The following is an 18,039-nucleotide window of genomic DNA, read 5'->3' on the forward strand; positions in this document are numbered from 1 at the left end:
CCCACGCTTTGCCTCTAGTGTCATGGCGCCCAGCCTGCCCCGCCCCCACGTTTTGCCCCTAGTGTCATGGCGCCCGGCCTGCCCCGCCCCCTCCACTTTGTCCCCCGACGTGACGGCAGCAGCCACGGTCGCGCTCTCTGAGGGAAGAAAGCAGCGGGCGGGGCTTACTCGCGGTTGATTGGCGGCCAGGCGTGACGTCCCGCCCTAGCCGTCCTCTGATTGGATGTTGGCCGCCGCCGCCCTCGTTGTGAGGGGAACGGGGGTTTATGACGCCATCGGAACGCGCGACGCGCCCCTAGGAGTGAAGTGGGCCGTTAATTCCCTACAGTTAGTTGTTGTGAGGCAGGTAACGGGGCGGACGCGGGGCGGCGCGGCGCGGCTCCTCCCCCCCTCCCGCCCCCGGCCCGGGCTGTGCCCGCGAGCGCTGTCACGGCGGCGGGGCCTGGCCGGAGCCCGACTTACCGTTACCCCCCTCCACGCCGGGGGGGGGGGGGGGGGGGGGAATCACTCGCAGCCCCTCCCCCACGCCAGGCCTGTCCCTCCCGCCCCCCTGCCCGGCTGCGCCGCCTCCCGTTAGCTCCAGCCCGGCGGGGCCCGACTCGGCCTCCACCTGCCCGGCGGCTGTAGGCCCGGCCGGGACCGTGTCCCTCCCCCACCCTCCGGTGCTCCGCGGGTCTGAGCCCCCCCCCCCCCCCCACATACACCCCTCCCCCCCAGTGGTAGAGGAAGCGGCTCGGGTTGCTTTACCGCGGGGTGGGCCACAGGCGAATCGGGCCGGCCAGGCGCTGTGGGGTGGACCCTGGAACCTCCCCCCTGTGTGACCGGTTCCCTGCACTGCCCCTGCAGTCTGGACTGTGACTTCACCGCGACCCTGACAAACCCCCGAGCTGCCTGCCCTGCCTTCCATCCCTGAGCCGCCAGCACCCCTTTGTCTCGCTCCTGCAGGCTCCGATGCGAGGGCTGGGCCGAAGAGCCCTTCTTCCAACCGGGCTGAGGCTGAGCTGGAGGCTGCCTGGCTGCACCGGCTGGGGTGGGACGGAGTCCAGGGACGTTTCCCAGCGGGCTGGGGCTACTATGAGGCTGGTCCAGTTCCAGACGGGCTCGGCTGGGCCCAGGATCGGGCTGGAGGAGAAAGCCGGAGGCAACGTGATCGATTTGAAGGCTTTCGACCCCGCCCTGCCCAGCAGCATGAGGGAGTTCCTGGAGGAAGGGGAGGCAGCGCTGGCCATAGCGAGAAGGTAAGTGGGGGGCCCCCCCTCTCTCCAGCAGTCCGGAAGGGGGTGCTAGAAGCTGTTTCCATCCTGAAAAGCCAAGCAGACCTTTGGGCTATCTATCTTCCATCCTGGGCTTTCCCTTTCTGTGTGTGGGTGCTTGGGTTCCCCTGCTGCTTTGCACCCTTGTGGGCTCCCCTCGCCTGGCATCAGAAGATAGGGAGTCAAAGCGATCAGCTGTGCCAATGGAGGCTCTAACAAAAGAAGACCAAAGGTGGGCAGTGGGGCCATGTGTATGGAGTGTGTGTGAATGAGCTCGGCTTGAGGCCTGGGGGTCGCTGTCTGGTCCATCCTGTCTGCACAGTGTTAAGAGTCACAGAGGTATGCCCACATCCTTAAAGGTATATAAGCACCTCCCTCCCAGTGATTTCAATGAAAGTGAGGTGCCGAAGTACCTTTGAAGGTTTGGGCTTCAGTAACTAGAAAGCAGGGAATGGAGAAGTTAAGATTCTCTCAGTAATGCTGACTCCCCTGCCCTGTTTCTCTGAGGACTACACTTAAAACCTAATAACAATAATAATCCCCAGTGCCTTTATACCTCATCTCCTCCAGAAATCTCAGTGAGCTCAAAGGCGGGAGGCAGCTCGGCTCAGTGACTAGAGCACTGGGTGTGTCGAGTCCTGGGTTCTAGTCCCAGGTCTGCCGCAGACTCAGTGCTTGGCCTTTGGCAAGGTGCTTCCCCACCTCATGCTTCAGTTTCCCTGGCTGTAAAATGGGTTAATGAACCTCCTCCTCGTAAAGCGCTTTTAGAGCTAGGGACGAGACATAGAATCATAGAATATTAGAGTTGGAAGGGACCTCGGGAGGTATCTAGTCCAACCCCTGCTCAAAGCGGGACTAACCTCAGCTCAATCATCCCAGCCAGGGCTTTGTCAAGCCGCGGCTTAAAAACCTCTAAGGATGGAGATTCCCCTACCTCCCTACGTAACCCATTCCAGTGCTTCACCATCTTCCTAATGACAAACATTTTCCTGATATCCAACCTAGACCTCCCTCCCTGCAAGTTGAGACCATTGCTTCTTGTTTTGTCATCTACTACCATTGAGAACGGCCCAGCTCCATCCTCCCTGGAACCCCCTTTCAGGTAATTAAAGACTGCTGTGAAATCCCCCCTCATTCTTCTCTTTTGCAGACTAAACAAGCCTAGTTTCCTCAGCCTCTCCTAATAAGTCTTGTGTTCTAGCCCCCTCATCATTTTTGTTGCTCTCTGCTGGACCCTCTCCAACTTGTCCACACCCTTTCTGTAGTGGGGAACCCAAAACTGGACACAATACCGCAAATGCGGCCTCACCAATGCCGAATAGAGGGGCATAATCACTTCCCGCGATCTGCTGGCAATGGTCCTACTAATGCAGTCCAATGTGCCATTAGCCTTCTTGCCAACCAGGCCACACTGATGATCATATCCAGCTTCTCATGCACTGTAACCCCCAGGTCCTTTTCTGCAGAACCACTGCCTAGCCCATCAGTCCCCAGTCTGCAGCTGTGCGTGGGATTCTTCCGTCCTTCCTTCTCTGCACTTGTCCTTGTTGAACCTCATCACATTTCTTTTGGCCCAAACCTACAATTTGTCTAGGTCACTCTGTATCCTGTCCCTACCTTCCAGGATATCTACCACTCCCCCTAGCTTAGTGTCATCTGCAAACTTGCTGAGGGTGCAATACACACCATCCTCCAGATCGTTAATGAAGATGTTGAACAAAACCGGCCCCAGGACCGACCCCCGGGGCACTCCACTTGTGACCGGCTGCCAGCTAGACACGGAGCCATTGATCACTACCCATTGAGCCCGATGATCTAGCCGGCTCTTTCTCCATTTTATAGACCATTCATCCAACCCATACTACTTTAACTTGCTGATAAGAATAGTGTGAGAGACCGTATCAAAAGCTTTGCTAAAGTCAAGGTATATCACATCCACCGCTTTCCCCCCATCCACAGAGCCAGTCACCTCTTCATAGAAGGCACTCAGGTTGGTCAGGCATGACTTGCCCTTGGTGAATCCATGTTGGCTGTTCCTGATCACCTTCCTCTCTTCCAAGTGCCTTAAAATAGATTCCTTGAGGACCTTGTGGAATCAAAGAAATAAGCATTACATTTATTAATAGAATGCTTGGCCTGAAACTGGTCATGGAAGGCCTGGCCTGAAGTTGTAGCCTGAAACTGAAATAGAAGCCCCAGGCTAAACCATTAACAGAAGGCCTCAACTGAAATTAGGATAAAGATGTTAAAGTCCCACAAGAGGTCTCTGAACCACACCCGAGAGGCAAGTTCTCTGTTAAGCCTTAAGTCTTATTGAAGTCTGTGAACAGACTTCACCTGTTTGATAAGTACCAGTACTTGTCCCTTTGTCTTACCGGCCCCACAGAGACTCACACCATTGTATACTCAAGTGACTCATTGGGCGTCTCTGGGAGGCCGTCTGGTGTGCCCACTGTGCATTGTGATTGTCTACCTTGTTAAGTATAAACTGTTAATCCAATCCCACTATGCGATCAACATGTAAATGAACCTAAGCAACCCCTATATAAGTCTTTTGTATCTGGTAGCCAGGTGAAGTACATTTGCCCAGCATCCAGACATGCTGCTTGACTTCCCTATAGCCACCTGGGTTTTCCCTATGGCTACAGTATTCCCCATAGCTATGGTTATGCGATTGTGTGTGTCACAATTAAAGCTGCACCCGATCCAACTCTAAAATGTAGCAGTGTGATTCTTTTCCACGACAATTTGGTGCCGTGACTCGGATCTCCAAGCGCTAGACTCACCCAGGAAGGACCACGGATCGCTCCCCTTCAACCCCTCGGCGCCACTCAAAGGTAAGAGACCTTTTAAATCTCTATTTGGGGTCTTGAAGGAGGGCTGTCCATAGGCTTCCTATTTGAGAACAGCCAAGCGAGATCTGAACTTTGTTAAGGATTGGGGTAAGCTTTAAATTGTCTGTGTCTATCTGTTTTGTCTGTATGTAACTGAAGTGATCAACTGGTTTATTGTGGGCTGCAGACCTTAAGTCTCCCCCACCTGGTTTATTGTGATACTGGAAAGCGCGCCAGGTACTGCGGGCTGGAGACACAAGTCTCTACCCCGGCAGGTTTTACTGCGGGCTAAAGATGCAAGGCTTTACTCCGTCAGGTACTGTGAGCTGGAGATGCAAGTCTCCACCTTGACAGGTACTGCGGGCTGGAAACGCAAGTCTCCACCCCGGCAGGTTTTACTGCGGGTGGAGGACGCTCCCCGTCAGGTACTGCAGGCTGAGGAAATTAGTCCTCCCCTGGCAGGTTTACTGCAGGTTTTACGGGCTGAAGGACACTATTAGATCCTTACCCCGGCAGACTGCGGGCTGTGGACACTGTTAGATCCACACCCCGGCAGGTTTAGGGTTTACTGCAGGTTACACGGGTCCCGGCAGACTACAGGCTAAGGATCATGTCCTTTGCCTGGTAGGTTTTTGATTTCACTGCCAGCTGAAGGTAGAAATCTTCACCTTGGCAGGTTGGGTTCTTTCTTTCCTTCTCTTTATAAACTGAAGCTACATAGATTTATATTTTCTTTTCTGTCAGCTAAGGATGGGAATTTTCGCCTTAGCAAGTTTAAGTTTATGTCAGTGGAGGGCTGGTTCTTCCCTGTAGCAGGTTTAAGCATTACACCCAGGAAACGTCAGAGGGTGGGAAAGTAATGTGTGGGTGCAACCCAAATGATGGTGCTTAGCTAAATCAGCCGTTGACCAGGTCTTGGACTAAGGCAAGTTCTAGCCGCCCTGATTCCACTGCAAGCCTTGTTGGCGCTAACCGGTGTGAGTCAATTGCAAGGGGGCTTGCCTGAACCTAGTGACCCAACGGACAGGCGGAGTGTTTTGCAGCCAAAGAGGCTATCCCTTTCCCCCTTCAATTCATGAGCTTCCTTAGATCCGTTGTCCAAATGGACTCTGTGACTTTGGAAGACCCCTTCTGTGTCTTGTCTCCTTTCCTAACCCCTCCCGCTAAATAAGCGTTCCATCATCGGGTTCATTTCACCCCAGCTGCATTGCGGGCTGAATTGAAGCGGTGTGGATCCCTCAATAAGCCATTCCTCTGTGTGTGTGTGTGTGTGTGTGTGATAAGGGGAACAGGACAATCTTAGGCAAGTGTCAGGTCCCCCAAAGGGAACCCCAGTGTATTATCTAGTATGCATTAAGGTCCCTGAACTTGTAAGTTTCTAGCAAATTGGCATTCTTACACCAAGAATGACCTGGCCAGGCAATTCCCCAATGTGAAAACACTTGATTTGGATAAGATAATGCATTTAAGAAAAGCGCTAGAGTCTCCAGGATCCTGAGTGCCCCAATTATAAAATGCATTTTTTGAATTAGTATAATAAAGCTTCAAAAAGTCACAAACTTGAAGTCTCAAAGCCTCCCAGTAAAAATTAAAACAGCAATGGAAGGAGGTTCGGGTCTAACATCTGTAAGACCCCTATGAATGTTTGTCTGTCTCTATCTCTGTCTGTGTATGCCTATCAGAATGTGAGTGTGAATGAAGGTACCGATTGAAACATGTGTCTCTGTTGTTGATACAGTATTAATGCTGTTTTCTTGAGTGTTACATTGGTAATACTGTTTCCCTAACTAAAGAACTATATTAAGGTTGTTACAGTGTTAATACTTTTCCTATTAATACTATGTACTAAGTTTCTGTATTCTCAGTGAAGGTGGCTTGTTGCCTTATCCCCAAGAAAAATAGATCCTGTGATATTTGCTGTTTGGGTAATATTAAAAATGCAAGGGGATAACAGTAAGCATGCCATTGTTGTGAATACCGGGGGTGCACACCCAAGGAAACTTTGTCAGTTTCAACAGGGCAATGAGTCTGTGTGGGGGGGCTCTTGAAATCCCTATTTGTCAGTTTCAGCAGCACAAGCTAGAGTGCTTGCCTGTTGAATCCCCTACTTGTAAATTTCAACAATGCAGGAGCCTGCCTGCCTACTGAAAAACTTAAAACCAGGCTTAGTAACTGTCCCAGATCAAAAGCACATTAGAAATCCACTGTGCAATTAACAAAGTATTCTTGCAGCACCAGGTGGTTGCACTGCCAGGGTTGTCACACTTGAATGAGTTTGGGAAACTGGGTGAAAATGTCTTACGAATTGCCCCAGATGCTTCAATGATGTCCTCAATGGGAGGAAAAGATCATTAAATTTCTACAGGAAAAAAAAATATGCAAGGGTTCAGAAACCTGTGGTAAAAGATGGATGGATATGTGTAAAAGACAGTTTGATGTGGTGGTCTGATCAAACAAAAGAAAAGCTAGGAAAAAGAGTTGTGATACTTTACTGTAAAAAGAAAAGCTAGAAAAAGGCAAATCTGAACTATTAATTGAAGAAACTCCAAACTGAGAACAGTGCTTTAAGGGTTAAACTGAAAGAGTGTAACTCCTCTGCACATCACAGTACTGCTATCATGCAACAGGAGGAATACACTGATTTTAAATGGAAAACAGCTCAGCATGTTCATAAGTAGACTCCTCTCAGTACAGAGGAAATAAGGGGCTTATTAAGAAACTCCCAGATATAAAGCCCAAAGACCCAAACTTGATGTTTTGGAAATAAATATGTGTGTAAAACGAGATAAGGCTGCTGACAAGAATTGTAAGCAAAAGCGGAAAAAGAGTAAAAGATTAACCCTATAAAAAAGCTGGAGGAAATGAAACAGTTAAAAGTTGTAAAATTGTTATAGGAAAATAAATTCTTGGTTTTGTTGCAGCCATTCTGAAGGAAAATGGGCCCTTCTCCTACAGGAATGGTCTGTAAATAAACTTAACTGAAATTAGTCAAATATGGGTGATTTAAATATGAATGATTTAGTTTAAATCATGAACTAGGGAAAAAAAAAAAAAAGGATTTCCATTGGAACTTAACTGCCTCCAAATGCATAAAAGGAAATGTAATTTGTATACAAATGTGTATTCTAAGCAATAATTCGCCGCCCCCCCAAGGGGGGTAGAAAAAGTGTTCTTTTATCTTTCAGGACTATAAAGAAAAAACTGGTACCAGTAAAACAGCCAGGAAACAAAACCATGGATCTAGTGTTGCAACAAGGGTTGTGCTGTGTGTTTATGTTTTGTCTTGATTACTAACATTGTTGTGTTGTGTTTTATATTTTGTCTTGTTACTATTATTATTGTGTTTGGTATTGAAGGTACGGCATTAAGCAGAAAGGAATCAGGAAGCACTGTAAATCAATGAAGTTAGGAAAAGAGATCCTAAAATTAAATGTTTTTGGTACCAATTAAACAATGTAATTTTAAATTTCAAGTGCCTAAATTCACTAGTAGCCTTGTTACAAAATTCTGATCAGAGGAGCACCAAAGTCCACACTTCCTAATTGCAAAAGGAACTGTTGGCACAGGTACCTCAAGTTCTAATTTGTGCAAGATCTGCAAGCAGTTTATGCTGCAGTTTTTCTGTCGTCCCTAATCCGGCTACTACTTTGTCATGTTTTCCTGCAGTTACTATCTATTTTACCATTGTGAAACTCTCCCAATCTGAGCAAGTTTGTTGTTGTTGTTGTTGTCTGCCTTCACTTCCTACTACTCGCAAGCAAATAACAAGCCTTTTTAAAATAGCAGGGTATGGTAGACAATGAATCGTAAAGTTTGCGTCACTTGTAAAACTCCTGTAGAACCTAACCTGAATTCAGTCACTGAGCCACTTATCTAATCGGCCGAGGCTGTCTTATCTCTTTACTTTTTGAGCTTTGCTGTGAGAAGGGGAGTTTGCCCACCCCAACTCAACTCCTCGGAGATCACATTACAGCAAGCAGTCTGTCTCCCCTCCCTGCTTTCTTTAAAATACAGCCAGCTCTCTTGGATTCTTTCCCCCTCCTATTAGCTTCCCAGGGGATCCTGCCCATCAGCTCCCTGAGGGAGTCAAAGTCTGCTTTTTTGAAGTCCATGGTCCGTATCCCGCTGTTCTCCTTTCTTCCTTTTGTCAGGATCCTGAACTCGACCATCTCGTGGTCACTGCTGCCTAGGTTGCCACCCACTTCTACTTCCCCCACCAAATCTTCCCTGTTTGTGAGCAGCAGGTCAAGAAGAGCACGGCCCCTAGTTGGTTGCTCCAGCACTTGCACCGGGAAGTTGTCCGCAACACTCTCCAAAAACTTCCTTTGATGAGTAGTAGCGGGCGCAGTTGTTGTTCTGTGGTTTGGAAGTTGGTTAAGAAAGGTGTGAAAATGTGCAGCTGGGATTGTCCTAGGCCTGGACCCGTATTCCGAGTGATGGTCAGTCTCAGTGCAAGAATCTCAAGGCACCCTCTATGCAACAGATAGGGGTGAGCCCCATTTTACAGGAGCGAAACTAAAGCACAGGAAGGGGCAAGGACACAGGAAATCCATGCCAGAACCGGGAGTGGGATCCAGGGGACCCGGTATTCCCAATCCCTTGCTCTGACCACTGCATCACACTCCTTGGCTTCTACAATAAAGAGCCTCCCTCTCCCAGCATCCCTTTCATCTGCTCCTTCCCTCCTTTGTGTCTCTAGGGCTCAGGAGTCCGCCCAGCACGTCGTGCCGCGCTCTGAGGTGACCCTCCTGGCCCCTATAACCGACCCGCACAAGGTGATCTGCGTGGGGATGAACTACGCAGACCACTGCCTGGAGCAGAACGTGAAGGTCCCCGAGGAGCCCATCATCTTCAGCAAGTTCGCCAGCTCCATCATCGGTCCCTATGACGAGATCATCCACCCACCGGAGAGCAACGTAAATACCCCTCGCACTTCCTGTTGTGCACTCGCTCACCTTTCAGCTCGGAGACCTACCTGCACGCCAGACCCACCCCAGGATGCGTCTGGCACTAATGCACTCACCCCAAGGCTCCAGCTAAAGAACCGGGGGAGCAAAAGCCAGACGCGCCCATTCCCGCTGTGGAGAACGTTGCCGTCAGTAGAGCGTGGGTCCCGGGTCAGAGCTGGCCGGGAGCAGCCTGGAGATCTGTTTAATCTGAGGATCCACAACTAAGAAATTAGAAAGGACAGTAGCTGCTATTTGTGCGAGCGCCCCCCTGGCCGTACCGAGTAACACACCTTCTAGATGCCAGCGGTCCCAAAAGTTGCATCCGAATCGCTCGCGTAGGGAGCTGTCGTGTTGCTGGGCGTAAAGCGCAGGGTGGGGGATGCGTGTCTGCACCGAGAGGGCGTAGCTTGCCCACCTGTCAGTGCCTTCCCCGCCATACCACGAGTGGCATTTTGCAGGCGTGGGAACGGTGATCTTGGCAGCCGTCCCCGTGGTACCTAGCTCCGATTGCCCCTAGCTCAGCGGGCGCAGAGGCGGAGACCCTGAGACTTTCCCGTTTCCTTCTCTAGGAAGTCGACTGGGAAGTGGAGCTGGCGTTTGTCATTGGGAAGAAAGGGAAACACATCAAGGTACTGGGCGCATCGAGAAGCTGGGAACGGACCGCGGAGCCTTTATGCTCTGGGTCTTGTTACTTCACACCCAGGCCTGGCTGAACAGGACCATGTGTTTGGTGACTTTGGTCCAGGGCATGTGGCAAAAGCCACCACCGTGGCTGGCACTAAGTGGCCCCCCTCTGATCGGCAACCTCAGCAGCCAGGCCGATCGAATTGCGTGCGCTCCCTTTTCACCACTAGAAGGCGTCCCTCTCGGTCACGGGTAAGACGTTACGGGGTGGCTTATATGTTAAGTCTGTAGTGCTGCTGTCTGTGCCTAGAGGAGTCAGGCGCTAGGGCTGACGGGGCAGCCCCCCCATTTGCACAGTCTCTCCGGCAGCGGCTCCTGGGCGTGGCTGTGCAGAGACCCCCGTTTCCCTCCCTGCCCAGGAATCGGCCGCGATGGATCACGTCGTGGGATTCACAGTCGCCCATGATGTCACCGCCAGGGACTGGCAGATGAAGAAGAACGGGAAGCAGTGGCTCCTGGGGAAAACCTTTGACACCTTCTGCCCTCTGGGCCCTGCCATTGTCACCAAGGACTCCGTGTCAGGTAAAAATCCGGCCCTTCGGTCTCTCCCGCCTGCCGGGCTGGAGTTGGCACGGGGAGGGCTTGGTTGTCCAAACGGATGCTCTCATGCTGCAGAGGCTCCTGGGGTGATACATGAGATAAGACCTAGCTTCACACTCCTGTCCCCTTGTGCTCATTGAATGCTTTTCCCAGTAGGAATCCCGGCATCCCAGCCAAATGGCAATTACATTCTGCTCCCTGTATTTCCTTCTGCCGTCTCCACTGGATGCAGCATCCTTCACTTTGTGCCCCACCCTGTTCTGTGGGCTTGCTGTGAGCTGTCAAAACAGCCGTCGCGTTCCACCCCAGAGGTAGCCGCACTTCAGCGGTGGGCCGCGTCAGCCCCTTAGTTACAGTTTGTCCACCACATTGGGATCCTTCCTGGGATCTGGTTTCGTCTCCCGGATCCCCACTCTCCTACCTCTGCCTGTCCGTAACGGGGCCTCTCCTCTCTTACCCAGCGGGGGAGTTCTGTACAGGGATCAGCCTCGCCTTTCCCAGTTATTTTTCAGAGCTGACTTTGCGCCGTCTTTCTCTCAGACCCTCACAACCTGGGAATCCGCTGCAAAGTGAACGGGGAGCTCGTCCAGGACAGCAGCACCAACCAGATGATCTTCAAAACACAGACGCTGGTCGCGTGGGTCTCCCGGTAAGCGCTGCCCCTGCTTCCCCTGCCCCGGTGGAAGCAAACCACTCTGCTTCCGTGAGCCTCGGTAACCTCTAGTGGCAGGGCCATTACCGCCTCCGGTTGTCGGCGCTGGTCCTCGGCAGCGGCTCCTGCTTTGAGACCCAGGGGGCCTGGGGTCGATCCCCAGCCACGCATGGGGTCGTGGCCCTTTAAAATTATTCTGCCCTGCGGGAAGAGGTCTGCTGGGAGCCCAGGGTTGTGTCCCGCCGCGGTGGGGGCGCTGAGCCGGGATCCCCCGCTGATGGGCCGTTCCCGGTTTGTGGCAGGTTCGTCACCCTGTACCCAGGAGACGTCTTCCTCACCGGGACCCCCCCGGGCGTTGGAGTTTTCCGGAAGCCCCCCGTGTTCCTGAAGGTGAGCCTCGGCCCCGGGGGAGTCACAGCCCGTGCTCGGGTGCAAATCGAAGTCCTTTGGGGTGGGGCGGTGAGGGCCGAAGCCGCTAGCTGGAGATCCCGACTCCCTAAAGCCAGGGCCAGAGAGGGTCATGGCGAACGGTAGCAACGGGAAACATCCGATGTGGCTGCGGAGTCTCACGGGGGCCCCGCTCCTGCCATCGGAGGCACTCTGGCAGATCGTGGTGCCTGCACGGAGCCCCATTGACTCCCGTGGGGCTCAGTGCAGACCCAAAGACTTGCCCGAGCGGATCATCCATAGAATTCTCCAGGAAAAACGGGGCAGACGAGACTCTGACGTCCGATCCAGACGAGCGCCTTTCGGGCTTTCGTAATCTCTCCTCGGGAAGGGCCCGACTCCCTGCCCCGAAGGGTACTTTCCCGCAGCTGGGATGAGACGCCCCCCCCCCCCCCCCCCCCCCCCCCCCCAAACATTTTGTTACTTTGCCAGACACTTTGGACTCCCTGCAGAGATTCCCAAAGGGATTGCATTAGAAACTAGCTCTTTGCCAGTCCCTCCCTGACCAGTCGCAGGAGGAGGCGCTGACGTGGCAGAGGGGAAGGTCTCTCTTTATACACGAGCGCCGGTAACCGGCAGCTCCAGAAGGAGAGATGGGAAAAGCTCAGAGGTTCCAGGAAGGGAGCGATAGCAGTGGTCTCTTTTGACACAGCATCTTTCTATGGCTGTTTAATAAGTGCCTGATCTCTTCCACACGGCCACAAGGGGACGCACTTACAACTAGGAGAGCACGTGGCTGCGCCTCTAACGTCCCCGGCTGGGTCTAGATAAGCGACCGGGTGTTCTCCTGAGGCATTTTTAAAAGTCAGGATTTAGATCCCTTTTGTTAGGGCCAAAACATTCCCGTTGGAATGGGGGTAGGAGCAGCCCGAGACTCCAGTCACTCCGCGTATTATTTGGCAAGCGAATCATCCGGGTCCTAAGGTTTCATAGGGTCGAAACGGGGGCCCTAGAAGTTAAAGGGGGTCGGTCCCACCCCGCGTTCTGGCGCGCCCGACCCGACGAGGGGCAACGGAGCTAAGGTGGTAGACGTTAACCCCCGGTTCCCACCCCGCTCCGCCTCAGTTTCCCCATTTGCAAAGGCAGGCGAAAGTGCAATAGAAGCAGTAGGACTCATTAGGCAAGCAGCTCTGCTCAGACACTTGCAACTAGGCGACGCACAGCTCAGGCATCGACCGTCCTCCCTCGGCCCACGGTGCCGCTCTAGGGGCCGGCGCAAAGGATTCCGGGACGCGCTCGGGGGGCAAAGGGGACCCGCGGTTTTCTGTGGCGTCTGCTTGTCGCAGGGTTGTGGACCGCGCTTACCCTGTGTTTCAGAGAGGAGACGTGGTGCAGTGTGAAATCGACGAGCTGGGAACCATCCAAAACAAGGTCGTGTGAAGTCACCCCCCACGTCGCGGTCCACCGGGCATCGGAGCCGATCACGGACACAGCACGTTAACTGCCTCGGTCCGATCACGACACTCCAGGAGCAGGTGGATTTTGCAATAAAGCTCTGAAGGGGCCAGGCCTGCCGGCCATTCCCTCCGTCCTCCTGCGCCACAGGCAGTCTGCGCTTCAACCGCAAGAGGGCCGGGCTGTGCTCAGAAAAGCCTGGCTGACCCGTCGGCACAGTAGGTGTGAAATCCATTCAAAGAGCCGGGGGCGGGGGGGGCATGATCAAAGCTGCCATTAAAGGGGTAGGAGGCTCAGAGGGTCGCTCCCCGGAGCTGTCGTGTCGCGCAGCTCGGCAGCGATGGGATCCCACCAGCCGCTCTGTCCCGAGGAATGAGTTAGGTGGAGCAGAGCCTTTCTCCTGCGGTGGCAATCCCAGGCTGAGTGAATCTCCCCCGTCCTGGGCCTGCATTCACGTGGAAGATTCTTCCACTCACCTTGGTGCACAGTCCGGTCTGTCGTGGCTCTGTCCCGTCCGGTAAAAACAGCCGGAGACCCAGGTGCACAGAGGTGATTTATTTTTTATCTCAAACTCAACCTGGGTATTTCGCCCAAACGGCAGGAATCCCGCTGCCGTGGCAGGATCCCACCCCCGGCCCAGAGCCATTTGACATGGGATCTTGCGGAAAGAGATTGAAAGGGTCAGGAAAGTTGGTGGGACATTTCTTGAAACACACCCCTGGCTGCAACGCAGCGCCATCGGTCTGGGAGTGGAGGCAGCCAGAGGGGCTCTAGCGGGAGGCGAACTGCCCGATGAACTTCTCCAGTCTCTTCTGGTTTCCTTTGACACAGAAGGTTTCTGAGAGGTGGAGTGGGCCCTGCAGAGCCTGGCTGATCCCTCAACACCGGGTGTGGGGAGGAGAGGGACAGAGAAAACCTGACTTTCCACCCAGGAAGGGGCTGGGGCTGCACTGGAAGAGACCTCACCCGCCTTTCCAGTCAGCTGGTGCAGGCTAATAATGTTCTGGAAAGGACTGGGGGTGTGAGCAAGAGCCCTCCTGCATTGGAACCTGCCCGGACGTCGGGTTGTGCAGCTTTGGTCTCAGGATGCTTCAGGGGCTGGAGCATCCGCCTGGCTGCAGAGGCTTGGCTGTGCTGGTTGCGTGGGGGGGGGTCTGACCCAGAACCGTGCAGTGGCCCTGCCTCAGTGTTGGTTTCTTGGCCGGGCTGGGCTGTACGTTCCCCCCTGGCACTCTCTGCTCGCCCTCCCCAGAGCTGAAGCAAGGGGAGAAGCTGCAGCAGTCGCTGGGGAGGAAGCCTGGCAGGCAAGGAGGCGGAGGTGCTGTGACTGCCCGAACCGGCAAACCAATGTCAGCTTTGGGGAGCGGCCGGTGCCGGGCTGCGTCCGCCAGAGCGAATCAACTCGGGCGAGGCCAACGATCTGCAGTGAAACCTGCCCGAGCGCCTGCCAAGGCAGAGCAGAGCCCGTCGCAAGCAGGTACCGGGAGAGGCGAGAGACCAGCGCCGCCGCCGGGCGGGTGAAGAGCTCAGACAAGCGCCGCCGTCAGCTACCTGCCCTGGCGTGGCACGGGAACGAAGGGGCTGTCTGCGGGAGGCGCTGTCCCTCACTGCCGGTGGGGGAGGGCTCTGGCCCGCCCCGGGGATGGGACTTGAGCGCACAGGCAGGGGGCTCTGTACCCCCGGCCACGTTTCCCTACGCCGCTCCGGGCAAAAGCACTTCCGGGGCGCGCTCCGTACGGTCGGTCGGTCGCGGAGTTCGGGGAAGTGCTTCCGGGTTCCTTTGTCCCTCCCGCAGGTCGGTTCCGGTTCCGGTCTGGGAGCTTCATCCCCGGGAGCGGCCTCGCGCGGTGTGAGGGGCGGCAGCGTCTCCCCCTCCATCTGGAGGGTGAGGTATCCTGTCCATTCCTAGGCCCGGCCCCGCCCCGCCCTCGGTCCCCGGCCCCCCCCGGACCCGGCGCGCCCCCCCTTCTCTCCCGCGGCGCTGGGCGAGGCGGGGGGCCGGCCCGGGCCTCCTGCGGCCGGCAGGTTTGTACCGCGCCGTTGGGGTCTGTGTGTGTGTCCGTCTCGCTCTCTCCTAGGTCAGGTCAGGCCCAGCGAAGCCGCCCCCGAAGCTGTTCCCGCCTCGCACCCGTCTACAGCGTTTTACGGAGCCGTAGCCCGGCGGGTCCTCGGAGCAGAGGCCGCGGCAGGTGTGTGTGTGACTGGGGGCAGCCCCGCCGGCCTGCGCAGCCGCTGAACAGGGGTGAGACTTCCATCGACCCACCAAACAAACACACACACTCTCTCTAGACTCTCACCCCTCTTCTGATAGGGGTGAGAGTTTCCTCCCCCCAACCCACAAGCAGACAGAGAGGATGACACACACACACAGCCCCCCTGAACCAGTATGATGTTGTCTCTCTAGACTCTCACCCCTCTTCTGATAGGGGTGAGAGTTTCCTCCCCTGAACCAGTATGATGTTGTCTCTCTAGACTCTCACCCCTCTTCTGATAGGGGTGAGAGTTTCCTCCCCCCAACACCCCCTGAACCAGTCTCTCTAGACTCTCACCCCTCTTCTGATTGATAGGGGTGAGAGTTTCCTCCCCAACCCACAATCAGACCAGACACACACACAATGATGTTGCAGTATGATGTTGCCCCTCTCTCTAGACTCTCACCCCTCTTCTGATAGGGGTGAGAGTTTCCCCCCCAACCCCCACACACACACACACAGCTCCCCTTCCCCTCCTCCTGCTGCCCCCCTGAACTAGTATGATATTGCCCCATTGTCTCTCTAGACTCTCACCCCTCTTCTGATAGGGGTGAGAGTTTCCTCCCCCCAACCCACAATCAGAAAGAGAAGATGACACACACACACACAGGCCCCCTGAACCAGAATGATGTTGCCCCTGTTGTCTCTCTAGACTCTCACCCCTCTTCTGATAGGGGTGAGAGTTTCCTCCCCCCAACCCACAATCAGAAAGAGAAGATGACACACACACACACAGGCCCCCTGAACCAGAATGATGTTGCCCCTGTTGTCTCTCTAGACTCTCACCCCTCTTCTGATAGGGGTGAGAGTTTCCTCCCCCCAACCACACAGAGAAGATGACAGACAGAGAGGATGGCAGACACACACACACACCCCCTGAACCAGTATGATGTTGCCCCTGTTGTCTCACTAGACTCTCACCCCTCTTCTGATAGGGGTGAGAGTTTCCTCCCCCCAACCCACCAGCAGACAGAGAGGATGGCAGACCCACACACACATACAGGCCCCCGGACTCAGTATGATGTTGCCCCTGTTGTCTCACTAGACTCTCACCCCTCTTCTGATAGGGGTGAGAGTTTCCTCCCCCCAACCCACAACCAGACAGAGAAGATGCACACACACACACACACAGCCCCCTGAACCAGAATGATGTTGCCCCTGTTGTCTCACTAGACTCTCACCCCTCTTCTGATAGGGGTGAGAGTTGCCCCTGTTGTCCTCCTCCCCCCAACCCACACACAGCTCCCCTTCCCCTCCTCCTGCTGCCCCCCTGAACCACTATGATGTTGTCTCTCTAGACTCTCACCCCTCTTCTGACAGGGGTGAGAGTTTCCTCCCCCCAACCCACAAGCAGACAGAGAGGATGGCAGACACAAACAGGCCCCCTGAACCAGAATGATGTTGCCCCTGTTGTCTCAGTAGACTCTCACCCCTCTTCTGATAGGGGTGAGAGTTTCCTCCCCCCCCCCCACACACAGCGCCCCCTCCCCTCCTCCTGCTGCACACCTCTGAACCAATACGATGTTGCCCCTGTTGTCTCACTAGACTCTCACCCCTCTTCTGATAGGGGTGAGAGTTTCCTCCCCCCCCCAAGCCACACACAGCTCCCCTTCACACACCACCTGCTGCCCCTCTGAACCAATATGATGTTGCCCCTGTTGTCTCACTAGACTCTCACCCCTCTTCTGACAGGGGTGAGAGTTTCCTCCCCCCAAGCCACACACAGCTCCCCTTCCCCTCCTCCTGCTGCCCCTCTGAACCAATATGATATTTCCCCGTTGTCTCACTAGACTCTCACCCCTCTTCTGACAGGGGTGAGAGTTTCCTCCCCCCAACCCAAAACCAGACAGAGAGCAGAAATGGCAGACACTGCCCCCTGAACCAGTATGATGTTGCCTGTGTTCTCTCTCTAGACTCTCACCCCTCTTCTGATAGGGGTGAGAGTTTCCTCCCCCCCCCCACCAGACAGAGAAGATGACACACACACACACAGCCCCCCTGAACCCATACAGTGTTGCCCCTGTTGTGTCCAGAGAGGAAGGCACACACACAGCTCCCTGCTGCCCTGTTAACAAGTCTGATGTTGCCCCTACTGACTCTCACCCCTCTTCCTAGAGGGGTGAGAGATCCTGCCTGGCCCCCACAGAAAGAAAGACACACAGCAGTAGTAGTTGCTGCCTCCCCAATCTCTGTGATGCTACCCATGACAGCTCACTACACTCTCACCCTCGGGTGACATATTGCAGTTCCTGTGTTGTTATCCACTAACACAGACAGGGGGCGCTGTCTAACTGCAGGTAACCCTGTCCAGCTGTTGTACAGATGAGCAGGATGGGAAATAAAAGCATGTATTGCTGTGTGGCTCTTTCTCATCCAGACAGGAGATGTTTATTGATTGTTGCTCTAACCCCAGGGCAGCAGCAGACACTCAACATGGGATCCTGCACACAGGGCTAGTGGGAGGCAAACTGCCTGATGAACTGCTGCAGGCTCTCCTCATTTCCTCTGATGCTGAAGTTTTCTGAGAGGCAGAGAATGGGCCCTGGCTGCTCCCTCAGCACCTGCGGGGAGGGGAGGGGGGAAGAAAGGGACAGAGGAAGCCTGCCTGAGTATGTGGGAGTCCTCCTCTGCCACGCTCAGGGCTGAGCAAAGCCACACTCACCCCCAGCTCCTTGAAGGTCTGGACAGAGCTGTCAGCCAGGCTCCTGGTTGCACACTCTGGAAAGAGACACCAATGTGTGGGCAAACCCACTTAATCAAAGGCATAAGGTGCCCACAGCCAGGAGGACACCAGGTGGGGAAGCATTTCCCAGCAACACGGGGGGGGGGGGCAGGATCTCTGCAGCCCCAGGCGGGGAAACATTTCCCAGCAACACAGGATCTCTGCAGCCCCAGCCCAAACTCACCGAAGGAGCCATCCTCTCTCGCCTTCCTGAGCAGGAACTGCTGCAGCCTCTCCACATACGCCAGCTCTAGGGAGGGCGAGCAAAGAGGGTTGGATGGGGATGTAGAACCCAGCCAAGAAACGTCTGG

General features: G+C 54.6%; 2 protein-coding genes across 2 annotated transcripts in view; one reads left to right on the top strand and one right to left on the bottom strand.

Annotated features, from left to right (window-relative positions):
* Positions 1-252: 252 nt before the first annotated feature.
* Positions 253-14,102, top strand: LOC137142838 (oxaloacetate tautomerase fahd2, mitochondrial-like). The gene is made up of 9 exons (XM_067532302.1): positions 253-342; positions 946-1,238; positions 8,787-9,003; positions 9,606-9,665; positions 10,080-10,242; positions 10,801-10,909; positions 11,215-11,302; positions 12,677-12,972; positions 13,586-14,102. Exons 2-8 carry the CDS (start codon positions 952-954, stop codon positions 12,737-12,739), a joined length of 987 nt encoding a protein of 328 aa, XP_067388403.1. The 5' UTR covers positions 253-342; positions 946-951; the 3' UTR covers positions 12,740-12,972; positions 13,586-14,102.
* LOC137142839 (glycerol-3-phosphate acyltransferase 2, mitochondrial-like) overlaps positions 13,249-18,039 on the bottom strand; it is a 36,153-nt gene continuing 31,362 nt past the window's right edge. The window contains exons 20-23 of the mRNA XM_067532304.1: positions 17,913-17,978; positions 17,669-17,724; positions 17,545-17,567; positions 13,249-13,615 (exon numbers count right to left, since the gene is read on the bottom strand). Coding sequence (XP_067388405.1) covers positions 13,525-13,615; positions 17,545-17,567; positions 17,669-17,724; positions 17,913-17,978 — 236 coding nt within the window. The 3' untranslated portion in view covers positions 13,249-13,524. The remainder of the gene's footprint in view (positions 13,616-17,544; positions 17,568-17,668; positions 17,725-17,912; positions 17,979-18,039) is intronic.

The sequence above is a fragment of the Emydura macquarii genome, unplaced genomic scaffold, assembly GCF_026122565.2.
Source record: "Emydura macquarii macquarii isolate MOO-44397 ecotype Brisbane River unplaced genomic scaffold, CSIRO-AGI_Emac_v2 contig_3257, whole genome shotgun sequence".
Taxonomy (NCBI): Eukaryota; Metazoa; Chordata; order Testudines; family Chelidae; genus Emydura; species Emydura macquarii.